At 37.4% G+C, this 19,825-nt stretch overlaps 1 protein-coding gene across 1 annotated transcript in view; it reads left to right on the forward strand.

Annotated features, from left to right (window-relative positions):
- ADAM7 (ADAM metallopeptidase domain 7) overlaps positions 1-19,520 on the forward strand; it is a 51,079-nt gene extending 31,559 nt beyond the window's left edge. Inside the window, exons 14-21 of the mRNA XM_090290218.1 lie at positions 735-930; positions 1,334-1,436; positions 2,381-2,567; positions 7,671-7,751; positions 8,854-8,932; positions 9,446-9,551; positions 9,861-9,960; positions 19,449-19,520. Of these exons, the coding sequence (XP_090146344.1) occupies positions 735-930; positions 1,334-1,436; positions 2,381-2,567; positions 7,671-7,751; positions 8,854-8,932; positions 9,446-9,551; positions 9,861-9,960; positions 19,449-19,520 (924 nt within the window). The remainder of the gene's footprint in view (positions 1-734; positions 931-1,333; positions 1,437-2,380; positions 2,568-7,670; positions 7,752-8,853; positions 8,933-9,445; positions 9,552-9,860; positions 9,961-19,448) is intronic.
- Positions 19,521-19,825: the final 305 nt, after the last annotated feature.

Below are 19,825 nucleotides of genomic sequence, written 5' to 3' on the forward strand. Positions count from 1 at the left end.
GCTTGGCATTTTGGGAATGGAATCACATGGCGATAATTACTCTTACTCCTTTGTACATCATTGCCAATCTATTCATCCCCCAGCTTCAGGTGATCCCAACAAAAGTGAACTAACAGGGGAAAGGATTGTGCTGGAATTGTAGATATATTTCTAGGCAAGATGACCAGAAACTCAAATGGCTCTGTTCAGGCATTTATGGACACTTGTTTCACCCCACTAGATTGTGAAATCAGAAAGGAATGGAAGCGTGCTAACTCATCTTGAAATCTTCCCAGAGTTCAGCACAATTAAATGCAGATTGAATGGCTGAATGAGAGAATACTTCCATGCTGTGCCCTCCAATGAGAGCCAGCGCATCTTTCTATTTCATGGGGAGAAACCTAATTTCTTGGGAATGGAGATTACTCTTTGTAGGTGGGGGCACCCAGATGTGCATGTGTATGTGGTAGCTGGGGAAGGGGAGAGCACTGGAGCAAGGGCTGAAGACAAAATATTTATTCTTTTCTCCAGTTTATGTCCATTCCAACTCTGCCTGATGTCATTCTAATACCAAATATAAATTAATAAAAGCCAAGGCATTGAAAACTGATAATAATTCTCAGTGGCACAGAAAAGAAAGTTATGATTCAGCCCTAAAAGTTTTTTCAGATAAATGGGTCAACCTTCCTCCTACTTACTGAACCTTACCTACCTGAATATGTCTAAGATTCAATCTCTTCATTTTTCTGCAACAGATGAGAAAAGCAGGGTCTATTTGCAGACCAGCAAAAGATGAATGTGATTTTCCTGAAGCATGTACTGGCCACTCTTCTGGGTGTCCCAGTGACCAATTCCAAGTAAATGGCTTCCCTTGCAAAAATGCAAAAGGCTACTGCTTCATGGGGAAATGTCCCACCCGAGATGACCAGTGCTCTGAATTGTTTGATCATGGTGAGAGACAATTCCATCAGATGGCTGATCATGCTGATAGCCATTATTTCCCTTTTATTGTCCTATACTGGGGGAAAAGTTGGAAATAATGCTATTTGTGGAGTTTGTTTTAAGATATTACCTAACATCTCTTCACATATTACCTTTAATATTAACTGACATTACCTCTAATAGTAATTCACTGTCTTAGTAAGGTATGTTTATTGCTTTTTTTTGTGTCTATACTAAAATTATATTCCTGAGGGAATAAAATAGCATTTCATTATTTATTTATTGCATTCTTCTTCACCACTACATAATACTGAAATTTCAATCTTATCATAAAAGTATTTTATAATGAATGATATAATATAATGAACAATGCTTTCACTGTTTTATTTTTATTGCACCATTTTGCATCCAGATGCCAAAGACAGTCATGATGTCTGCTACATGATCAATAAAAAGGGAAATAGATTTGGATACTGCAAAAACAAGGAGGGCAGATTAATTCCCTGTAAAGAAAAGTAAGTGCCCTCTCAGAATTTTTTGCACAATCAGAGCAGCTGTTGTTCCGACTGTTGCACAGAGGGGACTGGGATGAGGGAAGCAGGCAGGAAGAGAGCACACATCCTTGACTGTCAACTGGCATTTGTGTACCATATTTATTAGGTCATGGACTGGGAGGAGGAAAGATGGGGAAGATTTCAGATTCTTAATACAGCGCAGGAAGAAAAAAGCTACAAAAAAGAGAAAGGAGCAAACAGGAGGAGCAGGGAAATAAATAGGATAGGGGAGATGAAGGAGAAGGAAAGAGTGAAGCCATAAAAACAAAAGTAGAAGTTGAAATTGGAAGGAAATGGAAGAACTGGAAGTCAGACCTGATTTGTAAAAGCACGAGCTGAGCTGTCCTGGCATCTTTGTTGCAGACACTCAGCAAGGCCATTGTGAACCACAGAACAGGGTTCGGACTGAACACAACCACAAATACCTGTGGTTGAGTTAACTTTTGCTGATAAATACACTAGATCAAAGTGGCAGTCCTTCAACTTCCCTTATTTTGAATTACTTCCTAATCTTTAAAATGGGGGTTATAATTATAGCAAAGTTAATTGTGAGAATCAACAGATGTGCTCTATGCAAGAGAGAATAAGAAGCCTTAGCATCCTGATTAAAGTTATGCTAATTCAGATTACTAAGAAAAATATTCTTCTGTAAATGTAAGCTAATATTGATGTGTGAGGACCACAGGGATATGGGAAAAAATGATCATTTTTTATCTTTACCTGTTTGTCTCAGTTCCCAAGGTCAAGACTTAACTATATAGCAGTTTACCCTGACTCTCTTGGGTCTCTGCAGCTGGCTGAACAACCTGCGTCTAGAAAACTTTGGCCAGGCCACTTTGAGGCAAGCATGGTCTCTAAAATTCTGTATCTGGCCCCAAGACTGAGACTATTTCCCTTTTCTTCAGAGATGTGAAATGTGGAAAGATATTCTGCACTGGTGGACAGCACTCATCTGTCCTGGGGGAAGAAAAGATCTACCACGTTAAGGCTCCAAAGCAGAATGGCACCATTGATTGCAAAACCTTTTTTATGTATTACAATTCTAAGGATTTGGGCCTGGTTGCTCCTGGGACAAAATGTGGAGATGGAATGGTAAGATGAAAACTCTTCCTTTTATTAAAAATTCTTGGTTCAGCCCTTTAAAAACATCTTTGGATCCTATAATTGGTTCCAGTGGGCCTCTAGATGAGAAAGCAGGGAAATAAAAGGTATCATTTTTTATTGAGCAGAGTAGCAATAACATCACAAATATTCATTTTGTCAGATCTTTATTATACAAATGATATGTAAATATTATAAATGTGCTTAATTAGTATGTTACAGTAGACATCTAATGAACTTATAGACATGATTTTTTGAATTAATTAGACTATGAAGTAGCCATACACTTTTCATTTGTTTTATTCACTCAGCCACATTCTCTGGGCACATTCTATGGTGCCAGAAACTGTGCAGGACCAAGAGCATGCAGAGATGAGTGTCCTGGAGAATTTAATAGGTGAAATGAGATATATCATTGCAACCCAACACAGGTGCTTTCGTAGTGGTGTGAATGATGTACATCTGAGTCCAAATGGCTGACTTCACTTATAGAAAATGGAATAGCATCTTATAATGCCATGAAACAAGTGACATTTCAGCTTTGACTGATGGACAACATTTTTCAACGCACAGAAAATGAGAAAAGACTTCATAGAAGGAAATACCCACATACTATGCCAAGCTGCAAAGTGTATGGCACAGTCAGATGAGTGAGCACTTCAGTGTGACTGGAGCTTTGGGTGAACTGGCAAAAAATATAATTGAACTGGTTGAAGGAGGTCAGATTGGAAAGAATCTATTATCCAAGATAAAACTTTAGAATGTATACTGAAAACAATATCCAGCTTATCAAGGTTTATAAACACAAGATATAAGGAAAAACATATAAGATTTTATTTAAAATTAACTATTTTGAAATTAAATAGTTTTTTTTCCATGATATGGCTTTTCCTATTTATGCCAACATTCATGAACATTACAGCATCCTTCATATAATGTAATAGAGAAATGAATTAGAAAACAAAAGCTGAGAATGGAAAAAAAGATTAGAATTTAAGAACTTAATGGAGACCCATATTCAAGTCCAGATATTTAACTATACAGTTTCCCGTTAAAATGACTAAATAAATATGAAAATGGCAAGAGATCTCTAGTCATGAAAATTGAGTTATATGTGCCAACCACAAGCTGGAAAATTTGGGGATTTTCAAAAAGATAGAATGTGATGCATCAGGTTAAGAAAATACAAAACATTTTTTTAATTCACGTCAGGTAAGGGAAGCCATCCAGAAGTACAAAGTAGAAGTGTGACATTCACTTCGTACAACGCTATTAAGAGTGGCAGGGGTTGCACCAAGGGATCAATCGGGGAGCAGTTGTTAAGGAACATATCTTGATTTTGCAAGTACCTCGTGACCATGTACCGCAGCAGAGAGTGCCTACTCTTTCAAGAGCAATCTTAGTCCAGAAATCTACTGGTCACAATGGTGCTGTTCTTGAACCAGTTCCTAGTATGGGAATCCGTGCATGGCAAATGCCAGTCTATAGAGACAATAGGTACAGGATTTTTTATTTTATTTTTAAAATTGAGGTACTATTCTTAGACAAGAGGAACTTAAAATGCATAAACATATTCTAGTTTCTCTTAGCAGTATTTTTTCTGGGTAAATTTTAATTTGTCATAGGACCAAAGAGCAAACATCTTACCTGCCCCTGGGCACCCTTTTCCTTAGTTAAACTACAGAGCTTAGAATGTAGATAATAAGAAAAGAAAAGGAAAGAAAAGAAGAGAGAAGCGAAGAGAGGAGAAGTATGGAGTGGAAAGGGCAGAGGAGTAGAAGAGAGGAGGGAAGGAAGGAAGGAAATTAGTCTGCTCTCTGACACAGGAGAATTGCTGTAAAACTCTCTGTAATTATCTCTATTACACATACAAAAATTTTAAAGATAAGAAATATCTTGCTATTTCCATCTAGTAGAGATCTACATTGGTTTTTAAAACAGTTTCCCAGTGTTCAGTCATGTCTAGCATTGTGCTGCGTAACAACGTGTCGGTCAACGCCTGGCAGCCTATACAGTGGTGGCCCCGTGAGATTAGAATGGGGCTGAATTTCCTGTAAGAAATAGAAGAGCAGGTGGTTTAGGGGAATTTTTTCTTTGATGGAAGCAGTACCTGTGGGACTTGGCAACAGATTCCCTTTCAGGTGACAGCACCTCAATTTTGAGTGCACAGACTGCATCCCAGTCCGTCACTGCCGACCTGATTCAGCCCTGATGAGCCTGTCCCCACAGTGCTATGTATGCAGAGGGCACTACAGCCCCCAATCTAGCTTGCTTGGCTTCAGAGCACATGGTTGTAACATCTTTGTTGAGGACCTACGACCCTGTGCAAGGACACGGGTCCACAGGCGGTACCTTAACAATTAATTTTTTTTTTTAGCGTTTCCCCCACCCCCTAGTTTTTTTTTAATGTGATTTTTCCAGTTCATTATTTTAAAATTTTTTATATCATTTTGTATTAGTCTCAGGTGTAGAGCATAGTGATTAGACAATCATGTACTTTATAAAGTGTCCCCTGATGTTTCCAGGACCCACCTGACACCACACACAGTTATTACAATATTGTTAACTATATCCATGCACTGTACTTTACTTCCCCAAGGCTAGTCTGTAATTACCTTTACCTTTTAACAAGTATTAAATACCATCACCACTTTAGTAAAAAGCTTCCTGTGGTAGCCTGTTCCTGTACTTTGGAAATATTTTCAGATTGCAGTGATGTGAAACATAGACAAGTTTTATTTCATCCATTAATTTAATGACAGACAGAGCTCTTTATAACAGGAAAGGTCAATAGAACCAACAATTAAATTCCAAAGTAAAAATATCGGGTCCTCAGTTCTACCCCCTGTCCATGTTAAACACCCTCTTTTCTTATGAATACCACAAAGTTCATTAACCTGACCACTGCTCTGACATCCAGTAGCCAGAACCACATCACCACAACTACCCCGTGTTCCTTCATCTCTTCACCTGGGTTTCTTGTTCCTGCTGATCCTCAGGTTGCCTTTCACTCCCTCCTGACAGTTACTGTTAGCAGTTACCTATGTCTGACCCACCCAGTTTCTCCATATTTCTAATCCCACATCCCTGTTCATGGAACAGCACTGCCAGCTTCAATGTTCTAACTGTTGGAAGGGAGCAGGGGGACGGCCTGTAGGACAGATTTAGAAAGTCTATAGCAGTGAAGAGTCATGTCCCAGGCCTTCACGTTTACTCCCCATTCACTCATTGGCCAGTCCTGCAAGCTCCTTTCATGGTAAGTATCATATTTTATCTTTCATATAATTTTTATTGTACCTTTTCTATGTATGGATACACATTGTGCTTTAATTGCCTATGGTACTCTGTACAGGCTTGTAGCCTAAGAGCAGTAGGCTATAGCATGTAGCCGAGGTGTGAAGTAGGCTATACCATCTAGGTTTAGCACATGTCCTTATCATTAAGTGACACAGAAAATCCAATCTATTAGAATAAGCAAATAAGACAAAGAACAACAGACATAAAAAAAATTAACAGTGGAGACCAATCTGAAGAATCAGAGATGATAGCCCCCTATGAAACAGATAGGCATTTAAAAAAAAGGGAAGTCCTTTTGAAAAAAAGTTAAATTAATATTTAATAAAATTTAAAAGGTTATTAAATATATAAAAATGTTCTAATTTTCAATTAAGAAGCATTGCCTTCCAAGTACAAAATAAATTATGATTGCTGGTTTGTTTGTAATTTGAACAGTAGACCATCAAATAGATACTACACAAAAACAGCAAATGAAACGCTAAACTTAACACAGAAGAATAAGATTAAAAAATTTTAAAAATAAAGAAAAATAAATTAAAAAAGGAAAAACAGTGTTAAGAAATCTAATACAGATTTATAGGAATTCTAGGTAAATAAAATATAATAAAGTTAAAATATAATTACAGAAATATATTTTTAGCAATTTTATTTATTTATTTATTTATTTGTAGAGAGAGGGGAAAGGAGAAAGTGAGGGAGAGAAAAACATCACTGTGTGGTTGCCTCTCATGCACCCTCAACTGGGACCTGACGTGCAACCTAGTCATGTGCCCTGACTGGGAATTGAACCAGCGACCCTTGGTTCTCAGGCTGATGCTCAATCCACTGAGCCACAGCAGCCAGGGCTACAGAAATATTAATAATAATAAATGTCCTTGAACTGAAGAATGTATAAAATGAAAACTCAAGGAAATGAAATCTATATACTGAAAACTATGACTTTGGTGAAAGAAATTGAAGACACAAATAAATTAAAAGATATCCTGTGTCTATGAATTGGAAGAATGAACATGGTTATAATGTCCACAATACTTAAAATAATCTGCAGGTTTAATGCAATTTCTATCAAAACTTCAATAGTATTCTTTACAGAAATAGGAAAACAATTCTAAAATTTGTGTGAGCCACAAATATTCCAAATAACCAAAACAACCTTGAGCAAAGAGCAAAGCTAGAAGTATCTTATTCCAAACTATATCACCAAGCTATAGTAAGTTACACAGCATGAGGCTGACATAAAAACAGACATGCAGGCCAATCGAACAGAATGGAGAGCTGAGAAGTAAACCTATGTGTATATAGTTAACTAATCTTTGAGGAAGTCATCAAGAATTTACAATGGGGAAAGCACAGTCTCTTTAATAAATGGTGTTGTGAATACTGGTTATCCACATGCAAAAGAATGATATAGGACACTTATCTTACACCATGAGAAAAAATTAACTCAAAATGGATTAAAGACTTAAATGTAAGGGATGAAACAGTATAACACTTAGAAGAAGAAAACATAGGGGAAAATCTCACTGACATTGGTCTTGGCAATGATGTTCTGGATTTGACACCAAAAATAGACACAGATTACATTTGAAGAATTCATAAGAGATAGACATTTCAATAATTAAGGAGTTTGTGTATAACAATATTTGGTTGTAGAGTACATTATTTTCAAATGGCCATTAAACATTAATAGAAGATTTCTTATTCCATGGATGATTCTACTTGTAACTTTTCACAATAACAGCTTCGTAAAGTCTAAGAGCACATCATTCTAATTTATCTTGGTTATATTATCTCCAGGTGTGCAGCAATGGTGAATGTGTGAATGTTGAAAAGATCTACAATTCAACCAATTGCTCCTCTGAGTGCAATGACAATGCTGTAAGACTTGACTCCTTTTTAAATTAATGCCTTACCACACATTTATTTACATAGGACTTATTCTTTGGTCTTTGTGTGTGTGTACATGCTCATGTACATATGTATGTATGTGTGGTGATTTCTAAATCAAATGTAGTTTGGGAACCATTTTTTCACATGTCATCAATAAAATTGATCTGAAGACCCAAACCAAATATTGCACGTAGATGTTGCCAGTATTGCAAGTATATGTTTTATTATTAGAATGGTAATCTAGAAACCCAGTAATTTATGTACATATGAAGTTTAAACCTCAAGTTTAAAGTTGGATCTATCACAATATCACTTACAGTTAAATTACATCAACATCAACATTTTCCTAAAGCTTTTGAAAAAACAACAAAACATCACATATTTTTTACCCAATTAACCTAATCAATAATAGCAGTACCTAGCAGTCATGTTTGTGGGTAACATCTTCCTTAAGCTCAATTAATCAGGAACACATATAGAGTTGCATATGTATCAGGTAGTCTTTCAAACATTTTACATGTATATTAAATTTTAAAAGCTTTATAACAACTTAACAGGTGAGCCCTGTTTCTATGTCTGCCTTTACAGATAGAGAACAAGTCATACTTAGTTTTTGTGAAAGAAAAAACTGAAATGTAAACACAGAAAGAGTGTGTGTTCTTAGCCATTCACAATGCTCTTTGGTGAACTAACATTGTTCTGTCACTTTTATCCCACATTAATATTACCTCATTATTATTAGGCCCAGTTCGAGCCTGTTCTTTGGTTGTGATAAATTCAACTCTAACAGGGACTGTTCCTTTTCTAAAACTGATGCCTTCTGGAAAGATCACTCACGCTGTCTTTTCTATCTGGTTTCAAATTTGTCTGAATCATTCTCTGGTTCAAAGGCCATTTTCAAAGGTGGTCGACTCTTGCTTAATTCTTTCCAAAATTGATTTTAGTGTGCAGTTTAGTTAATTGAGCAATAAAAAGTTTGAGTGTGTCTGTGTGTTTGGTGTAGAACTACCTAGCATCAAGCTAAGTAAAGTGCAAAGTACAACTTATGTCAGTCATTTGAGATAATTACATGGTCTGACTACTCTTCCAGGTGGATGGCAGTGACCTTGAGTGCCAGTGTGAGGAAGAGGAGGTATTTGTGGAGTGGGAAGAAACCTTAAATGTCACCTGTGAGCATTCTAAAATATACTGTCTTGCCTATATTCTAGCCAGTAATAAAGCTTTTTTCTTCTCCTCTGAGTCTACTACATATATGTTGTGTTACTGTATGCATTTGTATGGTCTTTAAAAATTATTTTGCATATTTAAATACCCCAGTTTGAATTTACTCTCATTGCTTTTTAGAATGAATATGTCTTCTCCTAGTTAAATTCAGATTAAGTATCCTAGGAGTCCATAACCCAATGAGGCTTTTTCTATAGTCTGTTAATACTAATAATAAAAAAGTGTGGTTCCCTTACACATAATGGAATCTTGGGTGGAGTAGTAATTGTTAATCTAGATGGTAATTTGTATAAACTTTTGACCTTTTACTTTATATTTTAAAAAATTGTGGGGAGCAGTACCAAAGCCTTTTAAGAAAAGGAGAACCAGGCTTATAACAGCTTAGTTAATGGTTAATATTCCACTGTTATAAAGTTGAAATCCTAGTTGAAAATCAGGTTTCTTTTTTTCCATTCCAGATATCTGCATCCTGGTTATTGTGCTTGTCCTCGGTATTATTGGTGTTGGAGCTATTGCATTATTAATTCGTTACCAAAAATGTATTAAACTGAAGCAAGTTCAGAGGTATGTCTGCATTTTTTGTGTTGAAGAAAACCATTATTGAGAACATATTGGCTTTGTGGCCAGAGAAGATACTTGATGGGTGCAAAGTATAACCTCTTATTAAAGACCAAGTAAGAATAACAGTAAATCAAGTTCTCATCTTAATGTTTATCTCAGTGTTTTTTTAAATACTAATTTTGGTTCCTCCCTCATATTTAATTGTTATAGAGTATAACCTGAGTATCAGCCTTTTAAAAATATCCTAGATGATTTAATACCAACCAAAGCTTATCCCATATCTTATGTCAATATTCCATTTTCTCCTGACAGCCCACCTCGAGATTCACGGGGAGTGGAGAATAAAGGATACTTTGGTGATGAGCTGCAGACAAGGATGGAGCCTATCTTACCTGATATCCATCCCCTACACGTAAGACGATTTCATTTGCAGTAGTTGATTAATTAACTTAAAAAGCAGTGGATGTGTGTTTGAAGTGGGACCAGCTCTAAGCTAAATGAGATAGGAGGTGTGGACAGTTTAACACAATTTCACACCTTCAAGTCCTCAGTCTACATATTGGGAGGGAGCAGATGGCAGGACTCAAGCGAACCAAGACATGATATCAGAGAAAACTGCATTCGTTAAATAAAATATTGATTGTGTAGTATTGGAAAAAGTACAAACATAAACCATATTCTGGGACAAAAACACGTCAATAAATTTAAAAGAGTTGAAGTAATAAAAAAATGTTCTCAAAATAAAGTCATATTAAAAATTGGTAACAAAGATACTGGGAAAAGCTCCAATTAAAATTTAGACAATTTCCAAGGATCCCATGGACCAAAGAAAAAAATCAAGAGAAAAATCAGAAAGTATTTTAAACTACAAGAAAATGAAACACAGCATATCAAAATTTGTAGGGAACAGTGAAATTAGTAATTAAAGGAAAATGTATAGTGCTAACTGCTTATGTTAGAAAAGAGGAAAGGTAGCAGACCTCAGCTTTCACTTTAAAAATCTAGAACAAATAAAACAAATAAAACTCAATGTAAGCAGAGAACAGTAAAAATTAAACATTAGATTGATTACCAATGAAATAGATAACAGAGAAAATCAATTAACACAAAGACACTCTGTAGAGAAAATTAATAAATCTTATAAGCCTTCAGCCAGACTGATCAGAAAAAAATAAGAGCATCAACACAGACTCTCAGGAATCAGAAAGGTGACGTCATTGGAGATTATGCACTTATCAAATTGATATTTGGAGAATACCATAAAAAAGCATCAGTTCAACATGACAGTGTGATGAGATCGTAAACTTATTGAAGTTACAAATCATTCAGCTTACTCATGAATAAGTAAACAACCTGAATAGCCCCTTATCTATCTAATAAAGACATTCAGTTTGTAGTAAAAACTTTTCCACAAAGAACACACTGTGCCCATATAGTTTTACTGGTGAAGTCTATCAAACATTTAATGATGAAATAATACCAATTCTATGTAAACCCTTTCAGAATATGGGAGAAAATTGATACTTCCCAAGTGATTTTATGAGGACAGTATTTCCATTTTACCCACCTAGACAACGTTATTACAACAGAAAAACCTGCTTGCCAATACTTCTAATAAATATAGGTGCATAAGCTATTATTAAAATTTAGCCAATTAAATCTCATAATATATAAAAAGCGTAATGCATTGTGACCATTTTGGATTAATTCCAGGAATGCAAGGCACATTTAACATTTAAAAAGCCACTCAGACTAAAAAATAAAATCATGTGACCATATCAACAAAAGCAGGAAAAGCATTCAAATAAGATCTAATATCTATTCCTGGTATAACTCAGTAAACTTGAAAAATAAGGAAACTTACTGAACCTGATAAAATATATCTAACCAAGAACAAAAACACCTATAGCTAATGTTATGGGTAAAAGACTGAATGCTTTTCATCTGATATCAGGAGCAAAGCAATGATGTTCCCTCCCACCATTTCTATTAAACATTTTACTTGTGATTATAGCCATTACAATAAGGAAACAAGTGTAAAGAAGAAGTACTCTTTTGACTTACAGAAGACACAATCATCTACAGAAAAATCTTATAGTGAATAAAAGTAAATTTAGTAAGATTTCAGGGTACAAATCAGTATACAAAAATATGTTGTGTTTCCATATACAAGCAAAGAACAAGCCAAGAAAACAAAATGAAATAACAAAACAACATTTACAATAGCATGAAAATGTGAAATACTGGGGGACAAATCTGACAAAAAAAATGTAAGCCTATACATAGAAAACTAAGAAACACTGATGAGAAAAGTAAAAACAAACATAAATGGAGTAAAATCTCATATACTGTTAAGCTAAAAGGTCACTGGTTTGATTCCTAGTCAGGGCACATGCCTGGGTTACAGATCAAGTCTCCAGTTGAGGGCACGAGAGAGGCAACCAATCAATGTTTCTCTCACACATAGATGTTTCTCTCCCTCTCCTTCCCTCTCTCTAAACATAAATAAATAAAGTCAGATTCCAATAAAGTGCCAAAATGGTAGGCTCCCGTGGCAGGTGGTTCCTCTCCCTTTTTACATTTTTCAAATGCTGGAACCCTTTTGTACATATTCTTTACTAGGTACTCATTGATTGACTGGGGAGGAAATTGTTTCCTCTGATATGCTAACATTTCTAACAGATAATCCAGCAGAGCGTGTTTTAATACAAGAGTTTTCAACCCAGCCAAAGCAGTGAGCTAGAATTCAACAGGGTCAGAGTGTCAATACATTTTAGTAACAAAAATGAAACTCCTTACTCAATTTTTTTCTTGGCCAGGGTATACATATCCATGGCTTCTCATGAAGCATTTTAAAGGACAATAGTACTGGTAATGACAGAAAATGTATTTCTAGTGACAATTATTTTTCATAATTGCTTTATCAAAGTTTTCACTTACCAAACAACTGCTTAGATCTGAGGGATGATTTAACTTTTGAATTATTGTACCTGTGTTGGAAAATTTAGCAAAATGTGATTGGTAGCAAAGGGAGACAACATTGGGACTGTTTGGCTACATTTCAGAGCTTTTTTTTCCTTTCCTTCTTTAATCCATTCCTTGATTTTTGTGGAGTTCCTACAAAGTGCTGGGTTAATATGAAGTTCTCCCCCACAACATATTCTGACAAGAAATCCTGTCCAATGCACTGTCGTTGTTGGGACGGAGAGGAAGGATGTTTCTCATGGCCCTGCCACTTCACAGTGATGAACCTGTCTCATACTGGAGCGTGAGGAGAGATGCTTCTATGTGAGCAAACTGGCTTCCTGTAATGAAAAACTAAATGATATTTTGTCCTTTGTGATAGGCTTGTTTGTTTTATAATAACTGCTTAATTAGCCTTGGCTAAGAAGAGCCAAGTACAGCAGAATCCAGAAAAGTTATTGTAGATAAAAATAAGTAACTGAAATAGAACATGCTTATAGATTTTACCAAAAACAACTTATTTTTTAACTATATATTTCTGTTTAGAGTTTGAAATCGGACATCCAAAATGGCCTCACAAAGCTAAGCTGAAGCTCCTGGATTCAAGATCTTCACATTTCCTCAAAATTTGCTACACAAATTTTGGTAGCTTTTAAAATTTTCTTTGTATATATAGAAAATGTTGAAGAGAGACAACTTCTTTCTGTAATATTTGCCTGCAGAATGCATAACCCATAGTGTAGACATGCTACAAAATTATAATTTTCAAATCCTCTTTAGTTTAATACAAACATAGTCTCCTTGCTCTGATATTTTTCTATAAAATGCTAGTCTAGATTCTTAAAAAAGAGTCAAAACCTTGAGGATAGTAAATTACAACCCTGAGTCTAAGAAGCAAAAAGCATTGTTTATGAAAGTTTATTTCTTTGGGAACATAAAAGTACCGATCTTAATTTGAACATGACATGATTACCACTAATTCTGGCTTAAACAAAATTCTCTCCTGCACAAATGCCAAGGAATTCAGTGCAAGAAGGCATTAATATTTTACTAGCTAATTAAAAGTAGATGACTGTTTTATTCATTTCCTGTCAGTGAAGGAGGCAAAACAATAGTCACCCTAATTGAAGAACAGTTCTGAAAATTCTGTTGGCAGCAGTAGTGGACTTGAAATATTCCTAGTTAATTCTAAATTTCTAGAATTTAATTCTAAATTCCTAGATCTTTAGAATCCCCTAAGAACCTGACAGAGACGTCAGAGGGTTATAAGAATTTAGAATATTAACTCCAGTAGAGGAGAAATACGATTCCCATGAAGGGCTGTGGAATCCTTATAATGTATGTGTTTGAGCCCTTAACGCGTGATCCCTGCGCTGTCTCTGCCCTCCCTGTCGGCTGATGACCGTGTGTGGGGTCGTCCTGGGAATGACTTCAGCTATTTATTATACCAATGCTTCTCAGCGTGTTCCCTTATGCTCTCCACTTTCTTTTTGTTAACTGTTAGAGCCGTATGAAATTATTTTTTTATTCACTGAAATAAAGTTTTCAAGTGTTACATGCAAATTTTATGATTCAGTTAAATAAAGGCTGCAAATCAAAGAAGAAGGTTGGTCTTTGGTGCGATTTTTGTTGCTATGCTGACTGGTTAATGAAAGAAAGGAGTGAGCTCAGACAGCAGTGACTCAGCCCTTTAGACCCAGGCAGCTCCATAAGTGTTTGTGTTCTAAAAATATCATCCCTTTAAGAAAGAATATTGATTAATGCATACTTAACGCAGAAGTTGCTAATTTAATATTTATGTAAATTTATGAAAAATTAGAAACTCCGTATAAAATATAAAACTTTATATACACTAGCAAACAATAATCCTCTGATGTCCAAAACGAAGGGACAGTCACATATTTGTATTCACCTGAACGATACTATGGCGATGAACAGTATACATTTTGGTGGTATCATAATCCTTCTATAAAAGGGTATCCTTCTTGATTTGTCATTGTCACCACTACTGTCCTTCTGGAGAACTCACCATCACCACACACTTCCTCTGCCTTGGGCTCCACATTCCCCAAACTATTCATTTCTGGTGATTTTTTTCAAATTTCTTCTCTCCCTCCAATCATGAACATGTCTGCTACCTCCAAGTCTTCCTGCCTCATCGCTTTCTGCCTAGATAATCACTCTAGATTTCTAATCTGCTTCCTTCTCTTTTTTAAAAGTACATTTTATTGATTATGCTATTACAGGTATAAGACCCTTTTCTATTTTAGGTAGTGTGCTGCATGCTTGCCAATACTGTGTCTCCTAGCCCTGGAAGGTGTTACCTGCATGCCTTTCAAATGCTGCCACTACCTGCTCTATGTCTCAGGAACCTTCTCCTTCTGATACTATCTACAGATTAGGAAATGTTATGGAGCATAGTGCAAGAACCAAACGGTCGGAGACAACCAAATTAGAATTTAAAGAGCCTTTATTAGCTGGCCAGCGACTACCCACTCTCACTCCATGCAGGGATTCAAGTGAGTAGCCCCGAACCTCAGTTTCAGGGTGCTTATAAAGGAAAAAACTATATCCTTGTTCCTGCAGGTACAAAAACTGTTGTAAGAACTTGGCTGAACAAATAACTTTGCACACACAAATGGGTTTCTAGGTCATTGTACAAGGGTAGCACATTCTGGTCAACTGTTCGTTAAGCTTGGCTTGAGCATGCAACCTCAAAGGTCCAGCTTCTTCGGCTAAGTTCCTCTATTGTTGCAACCTTGGAGCTTAGGGCTACAGGACTGCTGGAGGTAAGAAGGTAAAATGACCTGTAACAGGAACCCCCTTCAACCTTCTCCCTACTAGTTAGTGGTCCCCTTGGAGGCCTCATTCTGTCCCTGGTTAGGAGCCAGCTGTTGTGTCTTGGGGTCCTGGGCTATCTTTCGCAGGTGGGCCATATACTCCTGGCCTTGGACAGAGGCGCCAAAATGTGGTGAAACAGGTCACCCTATACTGACAAGAAACCTAAGGGTCCACCTCTTACAATGTAACAGGAGCAACAGCTCTACCTAAGACGCAGAGGCAAGCAAACACAGGAGCCTGTCAAGATGAGGAGACAGAGAAGTATGGCCCAAAAGGGGGAACTGATCAAGGATCCAGTGGGAGAACAAAGCGACGAGGGAATAGCCAACCTAACAAATGAAGAGATAGCCAACCTAACAGATGCAGAGTTCAAAATACTGGTGATAAAGATGCTCATGGGCTTGAAAGTTATGCTTAAGTATGGCAAATGCATAAGGGAAGAAATGAAGGCTATGCTAAATGAAACGAAGGAAAATTCACACAAAACCAATGGTGAAGAGAAGGAAACTGCGGTTCAATCAATGTTTTGGAATATAAAGAAGAAAAAAACAGTCAACTACTACAAAATGAGGAAACAATTAAATAAAATGATGAGAGTCTTAGGAACCTCTGGGACAACTTTAAACGTGCCAACATCTGAATCATAGGGGTGCCAGAAGGAGAAGAGGAAGAGCAAGAAATCAAAAGCTTATGTGAAAAAATAATGAAGGAAAACTTCCCCCAAATTTGGGGAAGGAAATAGACATACAAGTCCAGGAAGCACAGAGACTCCCAAAGAAGCCAGACCCAAAAAGAACCACACCAAGACATATCATAATTAAAATGCCAAAGGTTAAAGATAAAGAGGGAATCTTAAAAGCAGCAAGAGAAAAGCAGAGAGTTACATACAAAGGGGTACCGATAAGACTATCAGCTGATTTCTCAAAAGAAACTTTGCAGGCAAGAAGGGACTGGCAAGAAGTATTCAAGGTGATGAAAAGTAAGGACCACAACCAAGATTACTCTATCCAGCAAAGCTATCATTTAGAATGTAAGGGCAGATAAAATGCTTCCCAGCCAAGGTAAAGCTAAAGGAGCTCATCATCACCAAGTTATTATTATGTGAAATGTTAAAGGGACTTAAGAAAAGGATCAAAATTATGAACATTAAAATGACAACAAACTCACAACTATCAACAACTGAATCTAAAAAATAAAAACATAATCCAATTATGCAAACCATAATAGGAACAGAATCATAGGTATGGAGATCATTTGGAGGGTTATCAGCTGGGAGAGGGAAGGGGGAAAAATGGGGAAATGGTGCAGGGATTAAGAAGCATAATTGGTAAATATGAACTAGACAGGAGGAAGTTAAGAATAATATAGAAAAAGGACTTCCGGCCAAGATGGAGGCATAGACCGACACTCTCTGTCTCCCTCTACAACTAAGAAGGATTACAGCTAATGCAAAACTAAAAATAATAAGTTCCTGAAAATAAATCTACATGGAAGTCCAACATATGCAGTCATAAACAAGTGGTGCTCATCTGGATGGGTAGGAAGTGCGAGCCCATGGCTGAGAAAGATCGAACTGTGCTGGAGGCAGCAGCCACAGCAGTGAACGGTGAATGGCAGGACCTGGTGAGCAAACGCCTGTGTTTGTGGGGAGGAGAGAGGCACCTGGGGGCCGCCCCGGCTGCAGACCGAATCCTTTGGCTCACAATTCCAACAGCGGAGAGGGCAGACCCCGTTGGAAGGCGGCCCTGTTCGCCAGCAGAGAGTAACAGCGGGAACCCATCTTGGACCCCCGCCCCAACACAAAGCGCCACAGTGTGATGAGAAAGGTTGCCAGGTTGTGACGAGCACACGGGGGTCCACCCAATACAGCGTAGGTGTGACAGCGCACCACCCAAGAGGGAAAGATAAACAAAACGGTCAGAATAGCAGAATTAATGATTGAACTACCAATCACACAGCTAACGAAAAAACAAATAAAAGCCTTGACCGAGGAACAAATAGCGAATCTTTTGGAAGCTCAGTTTAGAGCCATAGTTATAAGGCAGCTTACAGACCTAACAGCGGGGTTGAATCAAAACAGAAGGAAGGAATGAAGGCTAGTCCTGCTGAAATGAACAAAATCACATACAAGACAAGTGGTGAGGAAGGGAAAGCTGGGGATCAAATCAACAAATTGGAACATAGGGAGGGAACAAACAGTCGACCAGTGCAGAAAGGGGAAATGAAGAGTGAGGAATATGATGAGAGGCTCAGAAACCTCTCGGACAGCTATAAGAAAACAAACATTTGAGTTATTGCATTGCCAGAGGGTGAAGAAGAAGAATTAGAAATAGAAAAATTACGTGAAAAAATAATGAAGCAGAACTTCCCGAACTTGGAAAAGGAGGTGAACTTACAGGTCCAAGAAGCACAGAGAGTTCTGGATAGACTGGACCCAGGGAGGACCACACCAAGACACATTATCATCAAAATGTCAAAAACTAAAGATAAAGAGAGAATCTTAAAAGCAGCAAGAGAGAAGAGAAGAATCATGTCCAAAGGGGTCCCAATTAGACTATCAGCGGATTTCTTAAAGGAGACTTTACAGGCAAGAAGGGACTGGTAAGAAATATTCAAAGTAATGAAAATCAAAAACCTACAACCATGATTACTCTATCCAGCGAAGCTCTCATTCAGAATAGAAGGGCAGAGAAAGTGTTTCCAGGACAAAGTAAGACTGAAGGAGTTTGTTAGGTCCAAACCACTGTTATATGAGATGTTAAAGGGACTTGTTTAGAAGAAGGAGGATCAGGACAATGAACATTAAAATGAAAACTATTACAACAACAGCAGAAGCTAGGGAACTGAGGCAAGGGCAAACTAAGTAGGCAACGAGAAGGGAGAAAGAATTATAGGTAAGGGGAGCATATTGAGGGGAGGTCAGTGGGGAGGGGGAGGGGGGAGAGGGAGAGAGATGGTGCAGGAATTAAGAAGCATAGTGGGAGGGAGTGGAGTAGACAAGAAGATGTTGAGAAGAACTATATGCACAACCAATGGGCATGGACTAAAGGGGGAGACAACTGGAGGGAGGGGGTAGCAGGGGGGAATGAAATTGGGACAACTGTAACAGCATAATCAATAATAAAAAATTTTTTAAAAGAATAATATAGGAAAACGTGAAGCCAAAGAACATATATGCATGACCCATGGACATTGCTGGAGGAAAGTGGGATACCGGACAGAGGGGAGCAAAGGGGAAATAAATTGAAATACTGTAACAACGTAATCAATAAAGTATAGTTAAAATAACGCTCAGAAAAATAAATCAGAATACATATTTATCACTATATATTATCTAAATGCTACTGTGCCAAGGAACATCAGGTATATTTTTACATCAGTACTGCCAGGAACGCAGTGATGGTGATCAAAAGAACGCTAGCATTCCCAATAGAGCATCCATTATTCTCAAATATTAACCATCTGCACATAGCCACTTTGCCTTTTTCTCGAGGAATATGTCCTGATAGATGGTTGTGGAATTGTAGAAAATACATTGGATGCCCTAAAGTTGGGTAGTCGTATTCTAAAGAAAGGTAATCATTTCCTTATTAGTGTACAAATATGTGTGTGCTTGAGAACCCATGAGTAAAGTTCCTGAAATGACCACTAGGTGGCAATCTAGGAAACTAAATCTGTGAGACAGAAAATTCCATGAATTCATTCCTTTGTCAGACAACCCTAGGCCTTCAGAATAGTGACTTTAAATCAACTTACTAAGATATCTGTTAAACTCAGTTTCTGGTTGTTAAAGATGAAACTCTGGGGGAACTGTGCTACACACCACTTCCTTCTCTGTTTGGTTTGTGACTGGTACCCAAACAGGGACCCTGCTCCTTAACAGAAGCGGGGCTGGGCTGGCCGCCTGAAAGCTTTAAATGAGCACTTAAACTGGGAAGATAGATGCTCTTTATTCTCATTCCTAAAGTCCGGTCTTTTTCCTTAAGTTGACTTGTCAATAGCCCTCAAATGACCCAGTCTTCTGAAACCCACTGTGGGTGTCTCATTTATGTTTGTTTGTTTTTACATTATCTGTTTATCTACTTTTTTTTGAAGACCAGCAAATTAGCCACTGCTGCTACAGAAACCGAAGAGCTGTCCTGTGCTCCAGAGACATGTAATAGCTAGTGAATGTCAGGAAAGCCACAGCCTGTGTGATTTATGTGACTTTGTGGTGGACCGTTGATGACAATTGATGTATCACCAATAATCATCATGGATGAGTGGGAAATATTGATTGATTCCTGAGCTTATTGGAAGCTTCCTGATCGCTTTCTAATGGAAGGTCAGGCTTTTAGGAAACTCAAGAGCCGTTAGGTAAGGACATGGCTGTCTCTTGGCCTTGACAGAATCCATTAACGTCTTTTTCCAGGAAGAGCTGTAGCTGTGAGCTATATGCAACAAATATTGATTGCTAAGAAAGGAAGGTACAT

Source organism: Furipterus horrens, unplaced genomic scaffold, assembly GCF_987537825.1.
Source record: "Furipterus horrens unplaced genomic scaffold, mFurHor1.1.pri manual_scaffold_10, whole genome shotgun sequence".
Taxonomy (NCBI): domain Eukaryota; kingdom Metazoa; phylum Chordata; class Mammalia; order Chiroptera; family Furipteridae; genus Furipterus; species Furipterus horrens.